Source organism: Podarcis liolepis, assembly GCF_965112155.1.
Source record: "Podarcis liolepis genome assembly, chromosome: 5".
In the NCBI taxonomy this organism is placed as follows: Eukaryota; Metazoa; Chordata; class Lepidosauria; order Squamata; family Lacertidae; genus Podarcis; species Podarcis liolepis.
In genome coordinates this window covers 46085334-46108978 of record NC_139556.1, presented here as the reverse complement: position 1 = coordinate 46108978, position 23645 = coordinate 46085334, and the positions used below count along the sequence as shown (strand labels likewise).

The following is a 23645-nucleotide window of genomic DNA, read 5'->3' as shown; positions in this document are numbered from 1 at the left end:
ATGGCTAGTGTTCCTTCTTTGGGACAGGCTGTGAATGAGTGATGGGCAGCCAGCTGTAAATCCTCATGGCCGAAACTGATTTTGTAAACCCATTTCTATCAGGTTTGGGGCCTGCTTTTGATACAGAAACTGCCTTGGTCTTACCATGGGATAACTTCTGCTGAGACAGCGGCAGGCAAAGTGTCATCCTTTTAACTTTCCTGGATCCCTCTGTAGTTTTCAGTATCATCACTAGACCCAGGGGCTGCCTCAGCCTCCCCTGACCAAACCGGTAGTGGAGCGGCTGTAAGTGATGGTGCAGCTGAAGGCAACGAGGTAATCCCCGCATCTGGAGCCAGGGTAGGCTCAGGCCCCTGACTCGGCCCAGCTGGTGTTTGTTGCAGGGGAACCTGTATAGACTGAGACTCTTCAGGATCAGGCCCCAGACTTGGTTCAGATGATGCCTGAGGCAAAGGATCCGGTGCAGATTGCGTCTCCTCTGGTTCCGAGCCCGAGTCCCAGGCCATCACACACTGATTCCAGGAAGCAGTTGCATCAAAAAGTGGCCTTCTCACCAAACCCAGATGACATGCTTAGTCCAGATAAGGTAGAATGATTATTAACACATAGCTTGTCAGTTCATGTGAGGGGAGTCCAACCTGTCCTGGATGGGATGGCAATTCCCCCAAAGAACGAGGTTCAGGTTTGGCTGCTCTTCTTTGATCCATTTTTGTCCATAGAGGCACAGAGGAACCCCTGCTGTGCTTGACCTCCACACCCACTTAAATGAGTATTTGGTGTCCAGGCCTTTTACATCCCTGGAGCTTTTTAAATCTGTTTTAGACATTGTTTTATTTTTCCACTGTTTGTGTTTTGCGGCATCATATTTTAATATATTGTTCATGTTATTATAATTGGGTTTTTAACTTGATTTGTTTTTATCCTGTAATGTTGCCCTGAGAGCCTTTCTTATAGGCCAGCCTGTAGATAACAATAAGTAAATAAACAAAACACTTTAAGCTGGAAAAGCCCATGTTACATGGTGTGTAAAACATTTGAGAGCCTGATGGAAGGATGAGGGGGAGTATATTCTTTCCTGTTGCACAGAACTGTAAATTGATAGGCAGGATGGAGTAATAGTTTATAATATTAATCATGCTGCTTTTCTGTGTCACAGCATCAACAAACTCCATTAAAAGAGGAGTAGCTGAATGCCTTTCCAAATATGCTCTGAACCTCACTCTTTTTTTTTTACACTCTCTCTAATATATTGTCATTCTGCACTGACTGTGCTGTAACATTATTACTGGTATAATTAGGGTATTAGATCAGGTGTTTTGGATTAGATAATGCTGTTTTGGTTTCTTTAGGAGCTATCTTGAGTAGCTGTGGATGAGGCAAGGTGTAAATTTTTAAATAAATAAAAAGGACATGCTGAAGCAGGCAAGGCTCATCTACCTTGTATGCTGTGCAGTCTTTGTTATTCCTGCCTGGCAGGCATTTGATCTGCCAGATGGAGGGATTTTAATGGAATTACCCCTTTTGTATTCAGCTGTTTCTAATCTGCTGTATCTGTCGTTGGTGTTACTATTTTGTTGTGAGAGTGGTATTTTTAAACGTTGCATGCATTGTATGCAGCTTAAGATTGGGACGCGGGTGGTGCTGTGGGTTAAACCACAGAGCCTAGGACTTGCCAATCAGAAGGTCGGCGGTTCGAATCCCCACAACAGGGTGAGCTCCCGTTGCTCCCTGCTCCTGTCAACCTAGCAGTTCGAAAGCACGTCAAAGTGCAAGTAGATAAATAGGTACCGCTCCGGCGGGAAGGTAAACGGCGTTTCCATGCGCTGCTCTGGTTCGACAGAAGCGGCTTAGTCATGCTGGCCACATGACCCGGGAGCTGTACGCCGGCTCCCTCGGCCAATAAGGCGAGATGAGCGCTGCAACCCCAGAGTCGGCCACGACTGGACCTAATGGTCAGGGGTCCCTTTACCTTTATGCAGCTTAAAGATGATCCTGCTGGACCAGGCCCATCCAGCCCAGCATCCTGTTCTCACATGCCTGTGGGAAGCTCACAAGCAGGACATGAGCACAGCAGCACTATGCCCACCTGCGATTCCCAACAACTGGTATTCAGAGGCAAATTGTACCGGCAGCACATAGTCATTGCGGCCATTGATAGCCTTGTCCTCTGCGAATTTCTCTAATCCTCTTTTATAGCCATCCAAGTTGGTGGCCCTCAATGCTTCCTGAAGGAACAAGTTCCATAGTTTAACTAGGCGCTGCGCAAAGAATTGCTTTCTTTTATCTACCCAGAATCTTCCAATGTTCCCAAACAATCCAAGCTTTTTTAAAACAAAAACAAAACTTGTTTTTGCCAATCTGAGCACTTGGTCTTCTTTGGAAATCCTCTCAAAAGAAAATGATAAATATGTCAGAATAGTTAAACTAAACGAGAGGTTTTTTTTCACCCTAGCATACTCCAGTCAGTATTTTCCCTCTTTTGTGGGCAGTGAGAAAAGATGGAAGATTAAATGTTCACCTTTTCCCCCCTGACGCAGCCTGGCTGGATTTCCCTTGGGAGAAAGTAGACCGGAAATTAAAAACCAGCAGTAGTACCAGTGAAAGGAGCACCCTGCCTTCATTTAAATTATTTACCCCAGATGGGTGGTGTATAAATATTAACATTATTAAAATTATTTATTATTATTATTATTTCCCCATCCTTTTGGTTATTTCAAGAATTGAGGGAAGGCAGAAAGGTGATTGACATCTGTGCCCAGTGAGCTTCACAGGGCAGGTGCAGTGGGAGAACAGGTACCAGCATTCCTATTCTTAAAATAAGGAAAACATAATTATATAAATATATAAGCAATTTTATCCTGCTTATGAGCTAAAAAGGCACCCACTGTGGCTTATGTAAGATAAATAAAAACAAGACAGGACTGCCTATTGGCTTACAGCCGAAGAGACATGGCACAAAAGGAAAAGGGAATGAGGAAGGAAGAAAAAAACAGCAAACCCAGGCACCACTTCCTTTAAAGTATATACCGGTAATTTTTTCCAATTACCAGTTATAATGGAACCTGTTAGGGAGAATGCAGGAGCTCTGTCTGATGCATCCTGATGGAATGAAAGTGCTATTAAACTTGTTTTTTCTGATTATAATCTGAGAGCATTTAAGCATAAATGCAAACAGATTAAGCATGTGTCGCTGAATCAGCAAATCAATACCAAAATCTGTTCCTTCAACTTCATGATTAGTAAAATATTCACGTTAATCTGCAAAGTATATGGAAATACATCTTGCACGCAGCAGAAAAAAAATATGAAAATCCAACAGCAGAAGTACTCTGTACAACTAATAAAGTATGAAATGAAATCTACTTTAAGAGAGCAAGCATCTGCAACCATAAAATATTCAGAGTTAACTATGTAGGTCCAGATCTGCCCCCATTCACATAAGCATAAATCCTACTGAAGTCTCGATTATTAAGTTATGAAGCAAGGTAGCAAGGAAGCAAACCGTTTTATTCAGAAGAAAAACATGCATCTAAATGAAAGCAAGACTCTATGATAATTCACTCAGCAAACTATTTAGGCTGATCTAGAAAAGGAAATGTTAAGCTTTTACCAAGATACAGGGGAGGAAGAGTAGTAAAGTATGCAGTTTGATCATTTAAAGTGAGGACACATTTACTGAGCTTGTTAAGTATGTGCCTAGAATAAAACATTTCCCTTATGTAACGCAAACAACACATGTTAACCACTGTCAATCACAAATTCTAAGTCTGCAATGCAAGGTCATTCTATTCTTGTCAAAATACTGTTTTTCACCAATGTCTTGGGTGTGAGTCATGACAGTGGTGACTGCACAATAGTCACTCTTTGAATTTAGGGATTTGATTCAAAATCAATGTATATGTGTGTGTGGACCCACCCCCTCTGCCCCCATCTACTGAAGCTTTTGGCCTCTTATATGTATGACAAACTCCTGTTGGGTCAGAAGCTAATATGTTGCAACATAACATTAAAAATCTTGGCAAATTAAAACAAATCCGTTACATCAGCTGCACTTTAGCTCTTCATATTTTCCACCATTCCTTAAATATTAATCCAAGGCATCCATTACACATTGCATGGTTGTATTTTTTTCTTTTCAGTCTATATCGCTTTTGCTGTTGTGATTTTGCAATAAATTCCTGCGATACAACTTTGCTGCACAACAGTCTGCTCTTGGTATGGCATTGGCCAGAGCTGGCTAGTTCTGCTGTATTTGTCCGGCAAGAAATAATTCTGTAATCTGGTCATCAATCCAGCAAGTTAATTATGTTCAGCAGTATCATATTGTGTAATCAAGTAATTAATTATTGTTTATTACAGTAAATCATTTATCACAGTAATTTATTGCATTGGTTAGAGCTGGTTAGTTTTGCCATATTTGTCCCTAATTTTTGAAATCTGGTCATTAATCTAGTGACTTTTTCTTCAGCCAGCTTCCATCAAACACACACACACACACACACACACACACACACACACACACACATTCTTCTTCATATGTTTTCCTTATTCTTTCAGGACTTCTTGATGGAGACATTTATCATGTTCAAGAATCTCATTGGGAAGAACGTCTATCCCTCTGACTGGGTTATCATGAACATGATGCAGAATAAGTAAGTACAAATGAAATTCACTGAACATTGCCTGAAATTACTATTTCAATACTGATGTGTGTTGATGTGCAGTGTTTGTATCTGCATGCTCTCAGTCTATTAAGTTTCATTTTCCCTTTTCCAATGTGTATTTTTCAGTTTGTTTAATGTTTTCTCAACAAACCATTGATTCTCTGTTGTGCCACAAGTCAAGGGAGTGAACATTCAGGTACAGGTCTGTGGTGATCACACGGGTCCCCGGATGTTTGACGGTCTATTGATCCCAGACAGTTGTTAAAATCAAACCAAATAAACAAGTTTATTTTATAAGCATTAACAAGTTTATGGTTTCTCAGATAATTTTCTTGTCAGTTTCTTAACCTTACTTTCTTTACCTGCCTATACCTTCCTAATGCCTTCTGACTGATTATCTCAACTGTTTGACTGACTCCTCTTAACCGATTCTCTCACTCTCTCACATCAGACTAGCCCAACCCACAGACTTACCCTCTTTCTCTTTTCTCTAACCCCAGACTGACTTCTTAACAACTCTAACTCCTCCCCTTGGGTTCCTATAGGTTAGTCATTTTACAATTAGTTAACCCTATCCTTATGAACCCAGTATGATGTCACACAGCTAGGAGGGCAAACGCCACAAGGTCTTTGTGTGTTTTCTCTTTAAACCATGAAACCTGTTTCTTGTAAAATGGATGTATTTGTACTGTTGCAATAAATTTAGTGGGGATGTCTGTTTAGAATTCCATTACCCTCACCTGTTTTAGCCAGCCAGTCAAAGTCATTTATAGGAGCCCACCGGTGAAAGGTGAGTCCAGGGTCGGGATCAAAGGTGAACAAACTTTTCCAGAAGGAGCATAGTGTCCCGTCCCCCCACCAGACATACTACCATTCCCCTAATACCCTTGACCACCACTGGATTTAATCAGATCTGCCCTAGTGCTACTGAACTGTTTGTATTTTCTAAGTGCCGTTTAACCTTCATTCTAAATGAGTACATGAAAACCTCTTATTAAAGCCTATTGAGTGCTTCTTTTGTTACTAGCTACCTGGAAAAGTTCTGTGAAATGGGGCTTAAAAATATGATGGGAAGATTATCCCCCCTTGCCCTCTGCTCCTCTCACTTCCACATTTTTTGCAGGTTCTCAAGCCAAACTGCCTGAGTGGTGTATTCAACACACAATAGGTGCTTGTATCAAAGTTTTGCTTTTGGAGTGCCTTCCTCAGATATAAGATTATTGCACTTGAAATCCTTTTTATGTGTGTTTTTATTTCTGCCATAGAGTTCAGCTGCAGCTGTGCCAAAATATTTAAACTATGGTGCCTTGGCAGAGAAGATACAAAAGCTTCTCTCAAATTAAGTTTATTGTGCCATAGAACTTAATTAAAATGAAAGCAGGCATATTTGAATTCTATGTTTATTTGTTATTGACAGACATCTTTAAAAATATATATGTACATTTGGAGGTTTGGCCAAAAGCTTGTGTATGGTAGTGTACTTTTGAGTAGCTATTTCACGTGACGTGGCCCTCAATTTTCATTAAAAATTGATGAAGTATATTTGCATGTTGCCATGCATGGGATTATACTTTTTGGGATTTTAATGTAGAGGCTCTTCAGAGTTCTGTTTGCTTTAGCATTTTTACTGCATTTATTCATGTAAGTGGCTGAGAAAGCTTTGACAGAATTTACATTTGTTATCCCACAGCAGTTTATGAAGATGTTAGCCTATCACCTGTCCATTTTTTCTTTTGAGGGAGACTCTGGGCAGCGTTGTCACATTAGTCATGAAAGACAAGGCTGTGGTTTAAAGAGGAAGAAAGTGAGCAAAACTCCGGAGGGAGCATGAGTTCCACCTGACACAGTTGTGCATGTTACAGTTGTCATTTGAAGATTGTTTTCTTGGCACAAGACAAGGGTGCGACTCCCAAGAGTGTATTTGTGTCTTTCAAAGGCAGTGAGAAACAGCTCTGAGGCTAGACTGGACAGGAGTTCTTGTCAATGCCTTGTTGTACTCATGTAGAAAGCTGATGAGGAATACAACATGTTTCTTTCCCCCCAAATGCCATTAACGATAAATCTTAGTTGCCCACAGTAACTGTCATCTGCTTGGCCACAAGGAAAATGAATTCCCCCCCTTTGTACATATTAGTGTGTGCTCTGTGATGCTAGTAGGAAAACTGTGTAGCCAGGAAGTTGCCATTTAAAAATCAAGCATTTTTAATTGTTGATCCATGTTTCAGGAAGTTAGCAACATTTTTACTAATTGAGGGAAATTAGGTGGTTGGTTTTTTTTTTATTGGAGCAAGACATTCTGATTTAATAACATTTAATGAAGGATTTCAACAACGCTAATGAGGAAATCAAGGGCAGGGAGAATACTCCAAGTCAGAATGCTTAGTTAGTAGATTGCTGGTACTGAATATAGATAAATACAACACCGCATAACATTGAAAGATGTATATGAATGCATGGTAGCTTTGTTCAGGAAGAAGGACCCCAAGACAAAAGTCAGTTGGGTGAGTTCTTAATTAAAATGTTTGGGAGCATCATTGGGCAACTTACTTCATATGCTGTATCATTCTGTATAAAATGCTACCTTTGTCCCCTTTAATCATATTAATCACTAACTCTTAGCAGAAGCATCTCAACAAATAATATGTCCACCAAATAACTGTTGTTGTTTGCCCCTTCCATTACCTGCTTAATGACAAAGCAAAAATATAAAAACATTATTCAGTCATAGCTTAAACCTTTTGTTCCACTGTGAAATGTCAGTATTTACATTCATTTTTAAATGTGCATTGAAACTGAAAGAGTTTCATGTTGTCAAAAGTAAATGGGGCTCTAATCCATTTAAGGGGGGGTCACATTTCATTTTCTTTTTGCTTATGAGACTTTCACAGACATATACTACTTCTCTCTTTAAAACAGAATACAATATATCCACAGTGCTTGACATATCAGTGCTCAATAAGTATTTATGGAATACAGTATAATCTTTGAAATGTATGAAGTCACTGAAACGGGAAGTGCTGCTTAATGACTTAAAACTACAGGGTGGAATTCACTGTCTCACTAATACGTTTGTTCTGCCAGAGCAAAAATTGCTGCTTGCTAGACAGAATGATACCTCCTGTCCTCCTCCTCCCTGCCATGTGCTGTTTGGAGGATTCTTCTGACCTTCTATATTGGATTTCGGGGAGGCATGGGCATGCATCAAGGGAGGAAGCCCTGTTGTGCTAGCTGAAAACTCTGTGCTGCTTGTGTACCATGTTAGTAAAATCTGGCCGATAGGTTTTTTGGAGTGGCGGGCTCATGCGTGACCATGTATATGTGCAGCACCGGGAAATAATTAAACAATTCAATTCAAACCTGGAAATGGCGGGAGAGAGCTGGAGAGTCCTCAGGGCTCAGAAGAAGACCCTCCCCAGAGCCCAAAGAGGATGTTGGTGATAATGGAAGCCCCCCCCCCCAAAGACCAGAGGCACACAAGGGCTTAGTTTACGCTGCTCAGCCGCCTCACCTAACAGCTGAAGTGCGGGGTAGCACAGCAGAAGCCACTTTCCCACATGTCCTTTAGCCTCCTGCTGGCCCCAGAGCTTCAGTTCTAGTTGTGGATATTTTTGGAACAGTCATTTTGGTATGGATCGAAGAGAGAGAGGGCATTTAACGGGTGCTCCCCACTTTATGCAATTTCCTTTATGTGGGGGGGGGGCTCCCCAAAACATAACTCCTTCTTAAGTAGGGAGTCACTTGTATACAGAATTCAGAACAAGCGTGCCGTACAATGTAGCCCCTCTTCCCCTTATCAGTACTTTGTTAGTGACCCGCAGATTTTGAGCATTATATGCTTTTCAAATTCTCAATGTAATTCCCAACCACCACAGCGATAAGTAAGCATCTTCTGTATATCTTCTGTGCCCCTTACAACACTAATTCTTTGCTTTTATATATTAAGTTTTGATGGCACATCATATTCATGTAAGTGTGCATAGGACTTCAGCCTTCAGACTCTGCTTTCTCTGTACATGACTTCTGTATGCACAGTGCTTGCAAAATCGAATTAACATCAGCTGGCTTAAAAAATTTATTCATCAAGGAATTACGTTAGAGGATGTAATTGATTTCCACTAGATTTTTGTCCTGGTTGATTGCTACCAATATGCTCTAGAAATGTTTATTTGGTGGTGGTTGACCGAATAAAGCAAAACATTTATCATCATGATTAAAAGGAACAGTCTCTGCCAATGCATTCTTGGATGAAGTTCTCTGCATAATTGTCCAGAACATTTTGTCTTGAGTCATCACGCACTCCCAAATTTCCTATTGGTGTTCTCCTGCCTGTTAAATTCCTCCTCCTCCTCCTCCTCCTCCTCCTCCTCCTCCTCCTCCTCCTCCTCCTCCTCCTCTTCTTCTTCTTCTTCTTCTTCTTCTTCTTCTTCTTCTTCTTCTTCTTCTTCATTTTAGTATTCAGTTAAAAGATTTTACAGATACAATCAAAATAGATCAACAATGCTTGAACAGAACTTTCACTCTCTTTCCTACCCACATGTGCCCCAGAACACACACACACACCAACCATCCAGGAAAGATTTGGGGACACTGCTGGGGATATATATGGAGAAGAGAGGGGACAGATTTTCTTGCTCAATCAGTTATCATTTTGTTTGTGCAATGATTTAGTGATATTCAACCCGTAGGGTCTGTTGTCTACACATCAACATCAAACAAGAGCAGCTTCAACCATGTGCAACAGCATTATTTAGAAACATTGTCACAATCTGTTTAATGCTGAAGTAAAAAGTATATAGTCTACTGTATTGTACAATTCCTGTTTTGATTTCTGTCACCTAGTGTGTTTCTATTGATGAATAAGTCAAAGCCAAATTACAATGGCTTTTAACGTGATGGAATATTTGTAGACTGTGTTTGCTGTACATTACGTATAACATAATTTTTCTGTCAATAAATAAGAGCCCTTTGAGAAATAGTTATTTACCTTTTCAAGCTAGGTTCCAGTTCCTATCCATTTTAAGAAATAAAAATACTGCTTTGTCAGTTGCAGTTGAGTTCCCCCCGCCAACCTCTTTCTTCCTCCTCTCGATTAAGTTGGTGAGTTGGCCAAGATTGGTTCCGTCGTGACTGAGAGCTGACACAGCAGTGCAAATTAATCTGGGGAGAAGGTTACAAATTCTTAAGTATCATATAATGTTTACTGCATCCTGGAAGGCTTATAAATCATTAAGCATAATATACCAAATTCAAAAATGTCAACATTAAAAAAAAAATACAAAAATGATGGCAGCAACATATAAATGTAAATATAAAGTAAATGTAAAGTGGTATGTAAAAAAAACTCATAAAAAGGGCAGAACGGGGGTGGGGCATGCTTATACGTTCTCTGCCGATGCGTGGAGGCCAGAAACTGAACTCCCATGCAAAATGGTTATTGATTTTATTGTTGTTTTCAGTGGCAAATCTCTGTTCAACATCACATTTCATTCTAGTCTTGATGTCAAGAGTATAGTATAGACTACTCTGTTGCTACAAACAGCAGAAAGATGCAGGAATGTGTGTGCTCTGCTCTTAAATATGCACCCAAATGTCATAAACCCATTTATTAAAAAGATGCTTCCCTGGAGCTTATTTTTAGGATTTTCATATTATTCTCACTGTTAATTAAACATGTCCCCAACATGTGGGTGCGCTGGAAACCTAAATGCATGATACACAAGATTTAATTTGCAGGACTTGAAGAACTATTGCTTATCAGCTCCTATGAGCAGCTCCTGTCAGATTGTAGCACATGGATGCTTGCTTCTGCTGATGAGAAATATCAATGGAAATTTCATTCCAGTGAAAATAGCAGTGACAGAGAAAGGGTTCTTGACAAAACTGCAGCAAGGGATGAAAGGGTTAACTTAATTTTAAGCACACACACACACACACACACTGTTTGAATTTTCTTAAGTGTGCACATCAAATGCAAAGACACATTTAATGCCATGTCTAGTTTGACCCTAAATTGTAGGTCAGAGCAAGTAGGAAATGATGGACAACCGCCATAGGATTTAAGGATGAAGGGCAGTATTCAAATTTACTAAATAAATAAAAAAAACTCAACGATTTGAAATTCTGCCGTTGTCATATTTTAAACCTAATGATTTATGCCAAGCTTGATCCACTGCTCCGATACACTCTCCTCGACCAAATTTTCTATCACTTAATTAGCCAGGAGATGAAAATAACTAAATCCTGCATATCTAGCCAGGGTTGTCTCAGATCCTCTGCCTTCTATCTGCTGCCTGTACTTGTTCCATCCTCAGGCTGTTGTCCAATATTGTGGTGTAGTGATATGTCCCATTCTGCTAACCCATCTTGACCTTCTTCCAAGCTCCTCTTTAAATTCCAGATGGTGAAAAGAATACTGTTGTTAATACCTTGTATATGGGAAGCTGGGCAAGCGTTTATAGTGACCTCAGGATGACTTAAGATAATGGACATGGGAGTGCAGCCAAAACACCCTGGTAGATGCTTTATTTGTATGAAAACTGCGAATCAAGTAATTAACTCAGAAGAGTAGTAGGAAGTGAACTCTCTGGGTATCACCAGTTGTACATTGAAACTTAAGAAATGTGGCCCACATTTTAACTATTCTTCACATGCCATAAATCTTTTAATATATTTATAGATCTTAAAAACGGTGAGCATGATCTTTCTCTGTGTCGGTGTCTCCTGAACAGATAAAGACATTCCTGTTCCTCCCCTTTGGTGTACATGCTCCAGATGGGTGTGGTCTGTGCAGTCACTCAGACAAGCTTTCTATGTAACTTGACAGATTGGAAGGGATGCATACAGATCTTCTATTTCCGAGACAACTCTGCCATACATGTATACTTGGGGGAGTAGAGAGAAGGAGAAGTAAGCAGGGCTTTATGATATGGTTACCAGTTTTTTTCCAATGAATCCGGGGACACTTTTTTTTTTAAGCTGAGTAGCAACAGGGAGTCAGTAGTGGGGATGGTGAGGCAAAAGACCCTGGGCCCAAGCACACATGCATATTGTATAAAGGTGCAAAGCCCTTCTTTTGCACCCTATGAAACATAAACGCGCAGTTTTTTAAAAAACTGGGCAATGGTACACCGCCCGCCAGTGACTCCCGAGCCTTCCCCGATCTCCTTTCCCCTTCCCCCTTTGTTTTGACAGATGAGGGGAGGCTCGGGAGTCATGGACGGGCGGCCGTTGCCCAGGAGGGGCCAGCCTGGTAGTGCAGTTGGCTCTGGCTGGCTTCAGGAGATGCTCGCTGCCGTGGCGCAGGAAAAATGGCAGGTGCCACAGCAGTGGGCAGCGCTAACAGGCTGGCTCCGGGCTGCTGAGGTGGCGGCTGCCATGTTTCCCGGGGACAGATTTGCAAATCTGGGGACATTCCGGGGTTGGAATTTGTCCGGAGACACATTTGCAAATCCGGAGACTGTCCCTGGGAACCGGGGACGTCTGGTAACCCTACTTTATGAAGCTCTGTGTGGATCTTTTTGTGTGCAGACAAGAATCATCTGTAATATACTAAATGTTTGTATGTAGAATAAGTTGTGATGATGATTATCATTATCATTATTTTTAAAAGAATCCTAGCTTTGGAACGAGTTCCACAATCCCTTGACCTTTAGCAGAACTTTCCTTTCTGTTGTAGCTGTCATGTTTTAACATTTAAAAGTGAACACACACATTATGTTGTTTAGATCCTTATTTCTCCTGGTGCTTTTCTTATGTACACCTAACGAGAAAAAGAAAGAAAGGAAGGAAAAGTAACCTTGGCGCAGTGCTTCTTTCAATTGGAGTTACACAGCAAGAGAAAAAAGGCTCCTATTCCAAAATTTTATCTTTGACAGTCAAGATTGAGGCAGTTTTCTGCTTGACATTAGTATCCTGTTGATAATGATATCACATGTGTGCTTAGGGACTTAGTATTCTAGCAGCGTGTGGACTATAATGGATCTGTTTCTTAAGCCATCTATTTCCTAGAACTTTGATTTATCGTAGCAAGCCTATAAGTGATAACTCTGCATCAATGAAATTGAACTTGTCAGAGGTACTGTTGTAGAGATGAGATTCGGAAACAGATCTAAGCCGATCCCTTTCCCTTCTTAATCCTTATAGGCTCCCTTAGTTTCCACATTAATTACTTAAGCCTGCCACCCCACAGAATAGTATTTAGCGTTCTTCTGCCCTTTGGACAGTGTCTGGTATCATTTGAGCAGGGCACCTGTTTCCTTGGTGCTGGAACTGGCCTTTCTTGTTAAGTCTGTGGATGGCCATGCTGAATCTACAGCTATTAGCTTATCACTTTCTCAATGTCCTCAATCTTACTGGCATTTTAGAGGCTCCCACATTTCACTTGGTTCCATGAGGGTCAAGTGAGGACAGAGCAGAAGGGGAAAAAGGAGATTCAATGGGATGTGGATGTGGAAGGGCAGTTTTGAGGATCTCAAGCATACAGATAAGATAGAAGTTTGCTTTAATCTGAGCCTCAGTAATTTCCAAAATCATTATTGGGGGAATATGATTTTGACTATATTGCTAATTTACTCATTAAGATTTATTTTATTTTGATGCTAACCTGTTGCGCGTTACTGGAGAGGTTTTCATGATTTTGATCTTTAATGAAGATTTTCTAAATTGAATTGGTTTCCAAAGATACCATGTGTGCTGTAAAAGGTTGTGCCGCATGCTTAAGAGAGCGGGTCTAGCTTCTCAGGCATCCTCAATATCCTGTATCATCTAATTTTGAGCGGGGGAGGGAACAGTTGCCATTCCTCTTCCCTCCACCGCCCTTCCAATGATATAGAATCATAGAGTTGAAAGGGACCCTGAGGATCATCTAGTCCAACCCCCTGCAGTGCAGGAATGTGCCTTATGGGGATTGAGCCTGCAGCCTGGCCATTATCAGCACCTAACTCTAACCAACGGAGTTTTAATCCCAGTTAAACATGTGAGTGGGAGCAGGGCAGGGGGAGGAGAGGCTGCCTTTTCAGCGGTAGGTTCTGATACCCACCCACCCTTGAATCATGAAGGGTTATGGATCAAAAGCACCCATTGTTTTAGCAGGAGCTTCTACGCAAAATTCATGAGATTCTCTGCTAAAACAACGGGAAAAGAGCCTCCCTTTTAGTAGTGCCTTGCAAGGTGTTTGAAGGCCTGACCTTGGGAGGTCAAAGCACATTGCACATGATGTCATTGTGATAGGCAGGTGAGCAGCCCCACTCACCTGACAGATATGGCTCATGCAGCCAAAAGGTTTCTCCCAGAATGTACCCAGCAGTTTCCTATGACATTATAGTATATTGCAGAAGAAGATCAGTAACAGAGAAGCTGTCCTGTGAAGCTTGCCCAACAGTGCTGATGTTAAGATGGAGGCAGAAGCAGCTTGCCAGGTGGGGCAGAGCTGGTTCGCTAGCTTCCCAGCAGGTGTGTTGCTGCTGCTTACCGAAAACGAGAGGGGCAAGGCAGCAGGGAGATTGGCACAATGCAAACACACTGGCAGGTGCAGCAAATTGACTCCACTGATGTGCTTGCATGGTGCCTACCTTCCCTCCCATCCTCCCCAATAAGCAATAGTGACTCACGTGCTGGATAAAACTAGCGTAACGTCTCTGCTCCAAGCTTCCAAGACACATCAGGGTTTCCCATAACAAGATTCCATCGATTGCTAATTGAACTAGAAATGAAAGTAAAGATTGAACTTGAAATGTAAAGGATAAATGAGAGTAAAAATATGCTTTGCAGGAAAAAGCAGCAGCTGTAACATTTCTAAAGCTTGAAAAAGCAAGGGGGGAACTGACTTCTAAATAAAATGCATCCTACACAATCTGATATTTTTGTGCTTGTGCAGAGAATTAATCAATGAGGTGATCACAGAAATGGAGTTGGAAGCCTCTGTGTTCATTAGTGATTTCTTCTCAAAGATTGATGGAAGGTATAATATTTTCAAGACCTTCTGAATGTGAAATGTATTTTATGAAGCTAATGAGATCTATAAAATTAAAGTGTTCTTTAGTTCAGTGAACTTCCCATGTATATCCCTTCTTTTTATATACAATCTTTTGTGTCTGTATTGCTGGAGGGCTCAGCTGCTACTTGATCTTATTTAGTCACATTCTCCAGTACTTTTTATTTATTATTGTCAATGCTTGTTCTGCTAAAATGGTAATAAGCAAATCGGGTGCAGCTTAAATTCTGAAATATGTGTGTTGTGGAATATTTACATATTAAACCCCATTTCACTATAATAATACAGAAAACTGAGTTTGTTGATGACAGCAAGGTGGTTTTGGAGAAATCTACTGGTGTCATTGAATTGGCAGGACAACGAGGAGGAGGAGGAAGAGGAAAAAGAGGACCCCAGCAAGTGGTGTAGGCAGGACTGGAGCAAGCAGGGAATGGGGAAAGAAGTACTCACAGGGTGGCAGAGGATAGCGAGGGGATGGAGGTTAGTGCACAGGAACCAGAGCAGCAGGACCCAGAGCCAGAGGGGACCCAGTCCCGATAAACAAGGTGGGCTCTGAGGCATAGGGAATAGCAGGAGTGGCACTCTAGGAGGCTGGCAGGTAAGGGCCCACAGCCCAGTTCCCTAGTTGGCCAGGTGGGGCTTATTAGCTCTGGGAGAAGGTGAGTGATTTCTCAGCTGGAGTAGGCTCAGAACAGGTGAGGGTCATATGCCTCGTCAAGCCCAGATGCTGCAATCAGCATGCAAAGTATGAAAGGGAAGCAGAGCTGAGGTGCTGTGTCTGCTCAACTTCTCATGTTGATGGAGCTTGGCTTGGATGATGCAGGAGTGTGCTTCAGGTTTAGCTCTGGACTGTGTTCCGACAGCTGGACTTCAGACTTGGCTACTTTAACTGACTCTAGGCTGCGTTTTCTGACCTTTGGACTTTGCTCGTGTGGCTTGATCCCTGGACTTAGACTTGACATACTGCCAGGTAGGCCAGGGGTTCAGAACAACTGGACTTGTATTGGTGGGGCAGGAGAATCTCTGAGCATTTTTATTTCTAAGGGATCTGAGCCCTTTATCTAAACTATGTTCCCTGGTATGTGTGTTTCCAGATGAATTGCTATTGTTCTATTTTTGTTTAGTCCTAGTCAGCAAAGATTTCAACATCATTTAACAAAGGGAGACTTCTTCTGGCCCACTTACTTAATTGCATTATATGGCAGTAGATGACACTTTCAGGAAATACTTTGCTAAAATAACTTGAGAAACATGCTGTCTGGGAAGACAGGCATCTGTAATATACCCAGCACTTCATTCAGATTCAGGGCTTTCCCAAACTTTGTTTGTCCTGGGCCTAGAAAGCAGAGGTCCAAGAGATTTTCCACAGTCCTGTGCTTTTTAAGCACGACTCCAAGTGCTTTTCCATTTGCCTCACTGCTTTCCCTGAAAACATTATGGCTGAATTGGAGCAAACATCAATCCGCAGAAAACCTGATTTACATTTGTTCTGATTAAGCGGTAAAGAGTGGATTTCTCCAGTGAAACCTGCAGGCCAAGCAGAAGTGTGGATGAGCCCTAAGTCAGGAAAATATTGCCATGCAAATTTAGTTCACTGTACATTTAATGCTAGAGAGTGGAGGAATGCAGCTATCTTGTTACTAAAATTAATGTAAATAATTGAAACATACAGGAAATAATTTCAGCAGAGGAACTGAGGTGAAATGTTTTCCCTGAAATGTTGTCTTATTGAGTGGATTTGTATTTAAAAGAAAGAAAGAAAAAGAAAGAAAGAAACTGTTATTTCTTTTTATGGGTCATAGTTAATATTCACCTCCTTGAAAAACAGCATGGAAACTGCGTCAGTCTTACAATACTGGAATTAACAAGCTATCTGATACTGTTATTTATATATTGGTTGACCTGGGAATTTTTATAAACCAAAGAGCACTGTGATTTTTAAATTGATAGTTTAATTTGTGAGTTTAATTTTTTTAGTTTGGACCCATCACACCAAAAATTGGGTGAAGCCATGTTTCACTCTCCCATCTTCATTCAAAGTGACAGCCAGCACCTGAATGTCAACAAAAACTTCTGCCTCCACCTTGGAAATCCTCATGCAAAGTTAGGTAATGATATCTCAAGAGGATTCTGAACTTAAGAGAGAACAAAAAGACAACCCACTTTCAAAAATATATAGTAGATTAAGTGTGACGACCCTGTGGCCCTCCATATGTTATTGGATGTCTTTCAGCCTCAGTTAATATGGGACACAAGTGGCTCTGTGGTGAAACCACTAAGCCTCTTGGGCTTGACAACTGAAAGGTTGGCAGTTCAAAACCCCATGGCAAAGTGAGCTCCCATTGTTCTGTTCCAGCTCCTGCCAACCTAGCAGTTCGAAAGCACGCCAGTGCATGTAAATAAATAGGTACCGCTGTGGCAGAAAGGTAAACAGTGTTTCTGTGTGCTCTGGTTTCCATCACGGTGTTTTATTGTGCCAGAAGCGGTTTCGGCATGCTGGCCCATGACCCTGAAAGCTGTCTGTGGACAAATGCCGGTTCCCTCGGCCTGAAGTGAGATGAGCACCACATCCCATAGTCTCCTTTGACTGGACTTAACCATCCAGGGGTCCTTTAACTTTTTTACCTTTTAATATGGCCAGTGGTCAGGGTAATGAGTTAGTTGAACAACATATTGTGACCCACAGGTTTCCCATTCCTCATTCCTGATATAGATGATAAAGAAAAGCATTGAGGATGTGAAAAGTGCCTTTGCTTTTGATCACCATAGGGATACAGCAAAAGAGGGTTAATGGTGAGCTACTTGGGGATGCACTCTCAACCTCCCTGGAGCTAGCCCTATCTGGTATGTCAAATTTCTGAATATGGTTGGTTTTTGTTTTTGTTTTTTGCAAAATCATCTTGAATACCTCTGAATTAAGTGAAGCTTTGCAAGAGCTTGTTCTTTATTTATATAAAGCAAGCCACTGAACTGGTGTTAGTCACATTGCCAGCGTTGCTATTTTTCACTCTGTCATAGCAAGTGTCAGGAGCAAGAACGTGTTGATGTGTTTGTTACTTAGAAAAGCTATGGTGTGAACTAAGTAATTAAATAGAGGCAAATGTGTTAAATTAAAATAGAACTACTTCAGAAAGTTTATCATAAGTCATTATCAGGTAGTAGCTATTTCTGAAAAGTGGCTGCAATACTTTACTTGTTTTTCCAGGGGCAATTTTCACTATATCGGTACAGGAATTGTACAAAAAAGATGTTTGTAACATTTACTGTTGCTGATCCTTGGCACCATGGCACAGGAAATTAAGTGCTGTATTACCATTCAGATTGTCAGAATATTAGGATTTGTTCACAAAATCAGGATAGCAAAGATAATCAGAGTTTATTCACACCATCTTCCTTCGCTCCAAACACTATCCTCTTATCTGGTAATAGGTTCTTGTGTTGATGATAGAAATAATGAGGAAATTAGAAAACATGGGCAGAGTTCCCACATATACACACATACACACCAGTCTGGATTCAACTGCATCAGTTGAAATTTAGTTGGAGAAAAATTTGCATAGAGGAATCTTCTGCCTCCTTCCCTCTCCTCACCAAACACAGCTTGCAGTGTACTGGATGCTTAGAATGGCAGGCCAGATTGCATGTTTAGAAAGAAAGCAGTGTAGGTAGATAAGGTCCAGACCCATAAGTTGCTTGCTTATAACTGGGTGGGAAGTGGGGGCAGTAGAAAATTCCAGTGAACTCCATGGTGATTCTCAGTAGCTAGTAACTCTGGCATATAACTTAGCCCTATTTTAAGCTGTATTAAGAGGCACATTGTATAAACATCACTCAGTTCTGCACTGGTCATTTCTGGGTACTATATTTTAAGAAGGGAATTGAGTTACTGGAATGTGTGCAGAAGAGTGGAACCAGATAGGGAGGAGACTGGAAACAAAGTCCTATGGGGAATGTTGAATGAGTTTGGTATGTTTAGTATGGAGAAGAGAAGATTAAGGGGGAGACATGGTAGCAGCTTTTAAAATATTGGATAGGCTGTCACATAGGAGAGGAACCAGTTTTGTTCTTCATTGCTCCAGAGGGCTGAAGTAGAACCAGTTGGTGGAAATTTCCGGGAAGCAGATTTCAGCTAAGAGTTGGGGAAAGACATCTTAAGAGTAAGAGCTGTTCAGAAATGGAGAAAACTGCCTCAGGATGTGGCAGGCTCTCCTCCACTGGAGGTATTTGAGCAGAGGTTAGAAGGCCATCTGTCCAGGATGCTGCAGTTGTATCCTGCATTGCAGATTTTGCCCTGAGGATGGACTAGACAACTGCCGAGATTATTTCCATTTCTATTATTCTAACAATTGCCTAATTAAGTATGCCAGTGCTTTCTTTTTTCCTCTCAAGACTAGAAAATTCTATAGGCAAAGAAGCTATGCTAGATATCATGACCAACCTCGTGTTGTCCCCCCCATCCTTTATTTGAACACCCTGCTCTTAAGGAAGGGTTCTATATAACTTGAGGCTGTAATTTTAATACAAGTTGCTCCTAATTTGACTTGCTCTGTGATTTTAACAACGAAGTAGGTTAAGCATTCTTCCATCTTTCAGAAAAGAGACCCAATTTAAGATTATCAATAAAAATAATATGCATTTCCCTTGCAAATACAGGATATTGTACTGGTGTGTGGGGGGGGGGTGTTAGAATTAGTGGGGAAATAAAATTGCAAGGTTTTCTATGCCCGTATTTTTTTTAAGTGAAAGTAAATTTATTCCTTAATACTTACATCTATGAGGCCATTAAGAAAGTAGATGGAAAATTATATCCAAAAGAAAATGAACTGCAAGATTGCCTCCTCTTGGGGCAAATCAGTTTTAATCTTCCAAAGCTATAGTACTTTGGCTAACTGCCATATTGACTGCTTTTTTGCTGATCACGAGGAGTGAAAATGACTGGGAAATATCAGAGGCAAAGGTGCTAGTGTTTCACATTTGTATGCACCAAGAATATTACTAGAGAACATAAGGAAATGAGTTTTCTGATGATGGCGCTAAAGGAAAAAGGCTTTAAACCTGCTCTATGTCTTAAGCATTTTGAACAACAACAAAAAAAGAACTTGCAGAACTGTCGCAGACTATTCTTTTTTCCTACTAAACTAGACAAATTCTATGCTGCAAGAACATCAGGGTGAGTAGATGTAGGCCCAAATTTCCAAAATGCGAAGCAGATTTATATTTTTAAGCAAAGGGACTTGAGCGGAAACTGAAATGCTTACATATAAACCTTACCAGGCCTGAAAGTTCTCTATTTTTGTTTTTTTTTATAAAAAAAGCATTACACAAAAGGCTCACAAGCCTTCTCTTGCTTATGATGGGGTCATGCTTCTCTTTTCCAGTCACACTCTTATTAGTGTTTGAAACTGCTTGGACACAGGTTCTTTCCTTGGGCATTCTGTAGTACGTTGCAGACAAGCAATTTCTCTTGCCCTGTACAGAATGAAGCAGCAATGAGTGACAATTGATCTTTTGGAGCATTTGAGACTTGATCATCTAGAATAAAGGTAAAGGGACCCCTGACCATTAGGTCCAGTCGTGACCGACTCTGGGGTTTCGGTGCTCGCTTTATTGGCCAAGGGAGCCGGCGTTTGTCCACAGACAGATTCCGGGTCATGTGGCCAGCATGACTAAGGTTAGCTACCCTGAATGGTGGAGCCAAAGATGCTTGGAGACATCTCAAGTTTCCACATATTGCATCAATTCTAATATTGATAGTTGCATTCGTTTATTGTTCTCATCACAGGATACTAATACACACTTTATATTAAGCAACTGTTTCATAGTGTTCGGCATGGCTACACAACAGCCTTCAGTTTTAACTACTATTTCCTGAATATATCCAGCTTGCTCCACTTGTGATTCAAGTTCATATCCATTCCCAAGCAATCCTTATGTTTTTTTCATCACCAGATGAATACTTTTTTTCCCCATTTGAGACCTATTAAACAATTTTTTTAAAAAAAATCTGGACGTCTCAATTTTATGATTTGTCTTTATTCAATCAAATTTTATGCTGTTTTTATTGCTTTGTATTGTATGTTAAATATTTTATTGTAGCCGTTTAATTTTTGTAAGCCACCCAGAGAACATTTCCTTATGGGTGGTTATGCAAAATTCGTGTGTGTGTGTGTGTGTGTGTGTGTGTGTGTATACACACATGACACACACATATATACACATACAATAAAATGAAGCTCAGTTGGTGGTTTTGGAAAAATATTTTTTTAAGCTGCATCAATGAAGTTTTGTGAGGATAAATGAGATGTTGGCAAAATACTTGCTACCCTGGAAAGTAGTATTCAGAAAACATAACTATAACAATTATATTACCAATGGAGTACAGTGTTTTGAGATACTGTTCGTCCATACCAATGGAATCAGTCAAAGTATGTAGGATCTTAGACAACCAATCTTCAATTTTCCCAAATACTGCTGCTACTGCAATAGTTGTAATAGTCATATTAATAGTTGTTGTTGTTACCTATTCGGTTACCTTAATGAAACTGTGATAAAGCTACATATAGTCCTCTGAATCATTGCTTTAAAAGTAGGCTTTTAGCTTTCTCATCCTGTTGGAACAATGATATTTCTGGATTAATAGCCTTTCCTTCTCTAGTAGTTTCACTGGATAGTTGTTTTGAAAATGGAGCTCTTTCATTCTCTTGAAGAGTAGGTAGGACTCTGGGTCATGTAGGCACTGTGGGAAGGCGACATTGCACAGCCTGCTAAAGCAATGTGATGTGTCTGTTAATACCAGATTCCTTCTTGATAGCTTGTTTCTTAATTGCCTCCTTTATTTATTCAGTTTACGTTGCAATTCAATCTGAGAGACAGGTAATCATTATAAGAAGGATCAACAAAGATTATAGGACCCATCTGATTCAAAAGACAGCCTGGAAATCTCTAAACAAGCATTCTCATTCTCTTGAGTAATGAGTTTTCTGTATTGTTTGTTGCTTAATAGATCAGAAATAGAAAAGGGTTAGTTTTTCCCACCCCATGATGGGTTTTTTGTTTTTGTTTTTGGTTTTTTAAAAAGCTTCTGCTATGCTTCTTCGGCCAACAGAGAAGACTTTCAAGCCAGGCAGCAATTGGAACAAGGAGTTCGCACCGTGTTTCTCTAGAAGTATTGACCGTATATTGGTGCTTACACCATTTGAACTGGCCAGCTCATTACAAATCTCTCTCCATTTCAGCTGAAGTGATTTTGCTGTCAAAAACAGTGAAATGTGTGATTATTGAGTGAATCTGGCAGAGAAATTGGATGATTAAGTAGTATGTGGGAAAGGCTGCTAAGAGTTGGTGCTTTGGGTGCCAATAGTAGAAGGAGTTGGGTTTCCTTTTTGGTTTTTAATGTCTGAAGTATTTTTGTCTGATATGCTAAATGTTCTGCTCAATATGTCAGTGTTGCATGTAGAAGCAGGGTTCATGTGTTAATCTATTTTCTTGAAGTTCCTCCCTTGCGCCTTTTCCCTTCTATTGTCAACAGTCCAGTGTATCAGATGACTAGGGGCAACATCCTCAGATGACAGATTAAACCATTGGTCCTATAAAATCAATACATTATATGGCTTGAGTTTAACAACTCATTGCACACAGCATGCTTGTGTTGCGTAGTGGGAATTTATGCTAGTCAGGTTCACAAGATATTCTAAGTCAAAGCTTAGGTGCTTGGGAAGTGATCTGTGCAGTGCTTCCCAAATGCCCAACAGCTAGCTAGTTGTTGGGCATTTGGGAAGTGCTGCACACCAGGCCAAAAAGCGTTCCTACACCTGGCTTAGTGGAACCACACAAAATATTGGCTCCAAGAGCAAAGCTTCCAGCTACAGTACTTTGTTCCTCCTCCAGAGAACAGAAGCAATTTTGCTCTTTGTATGCTCCTTCCCTATCTATTTGAAGTTTGGGCTCATTCAAGCATTATTTTACTGAGTTGGTTTGTGTAGGAGATCAGTTTTCACACGAGATGTTGCTTGATCAAAAGTGCTTCAGGTGTTGGAAAAAATGTTCCTAACTTCCACCAGTTCAGAGTGAACATTTTTATAGGTAAGTTTCCTCTCTGCAGCAGTAAATTTTAAAATCGGACACTGTGCTAACACAGGGGTGCTTTTAAACAAATGCCTTTCCTCTTTGAAAACTTAAATGGAACCAATATTGCAGGAGGATCAGCTTGTAAGATATCACTATTAGAATGACTACAGCTCTATGTTTTGAACATGAAAACCGGCAGGATGTTTTTGCGCTTGACATCCATGGAGGTTAAGCTAAACAATTTAGGAAAGTGAGTGGTTTGGGCTGTGACTGAAAGAGTTGCATGGGCATTATGTGATGTGGGTTGTCTGGCACAAGAGCTAAGTGCCAGACTCCACATCACATAATGCCCAATTTGGAGACTTTTGATTCCAGTAAATAGATGTATACAGGCAGCATATTTCAGGTTTTGAAGCAAATCCAGAGAAAAATAGCAAATAGCATAAATGGGCTATACCTTGTCTGTGTGTGAAGAGCTTCCAAACTTTTTCCTTTTTTTTTTTTAAGGATTCCACTCTTTGGATTATGTAAGGAGTTTGGAAGAAAAAATTCTTTTCCTTTGAGTAAGAGTTCAATGGAGGAGAGAAAAGGAAGGCAGTTTTAGGGAAGGTTTTGGACAAACAACTATATTCACATGTTAGATACTTTCCAGCTGTTCAGATTGATGATAATAGGAGATACATTTGTGTGCCCCTTTCTTCATATTCTTTTAAACATGTTATCAACAATAGAAATAATTTTAGTTCGTGAAATGAAAATTTCCTGATGTCAACTGCATCTGTATATTACCTTAGTTTTTTATGTAAATATCTGAGCAAAATGTAGCTGTAAAGAAAAGAAAAGGGGGGGATAGCCCTTTCATTGCAAACTAGTAACCAGTTTGCTATTTCAGTTGCTGTTGTAAAACATCAGATGATGCCATA

The 23645-nt window shown here is 40.5% G+C and overlaps 1 protein-coding gene across 2 annotated transcripts in view; it reads left to right on the top strand.

The window, feature by feature from the left end:
- The window catches only part of DOCK1 (dedicator of cytokinesis 1), a 365804-nt gene that overhangs the window by 222660 nt on the left and 119499 nt on the right, over positions 1–23645 (top strand). For both annotated transcript variants that reach the window (XM_083506102.1, XM_083506101.1), the window contains exon 29: positions 4558–4652. In XM_083506102.1, coding sequence (XP_083362228.1) covers positions 4558–4652 — 95 coding nt within the window. The remainder of the gene's footprint in view (positions 1–4557; positions 4653–23645) is intronic.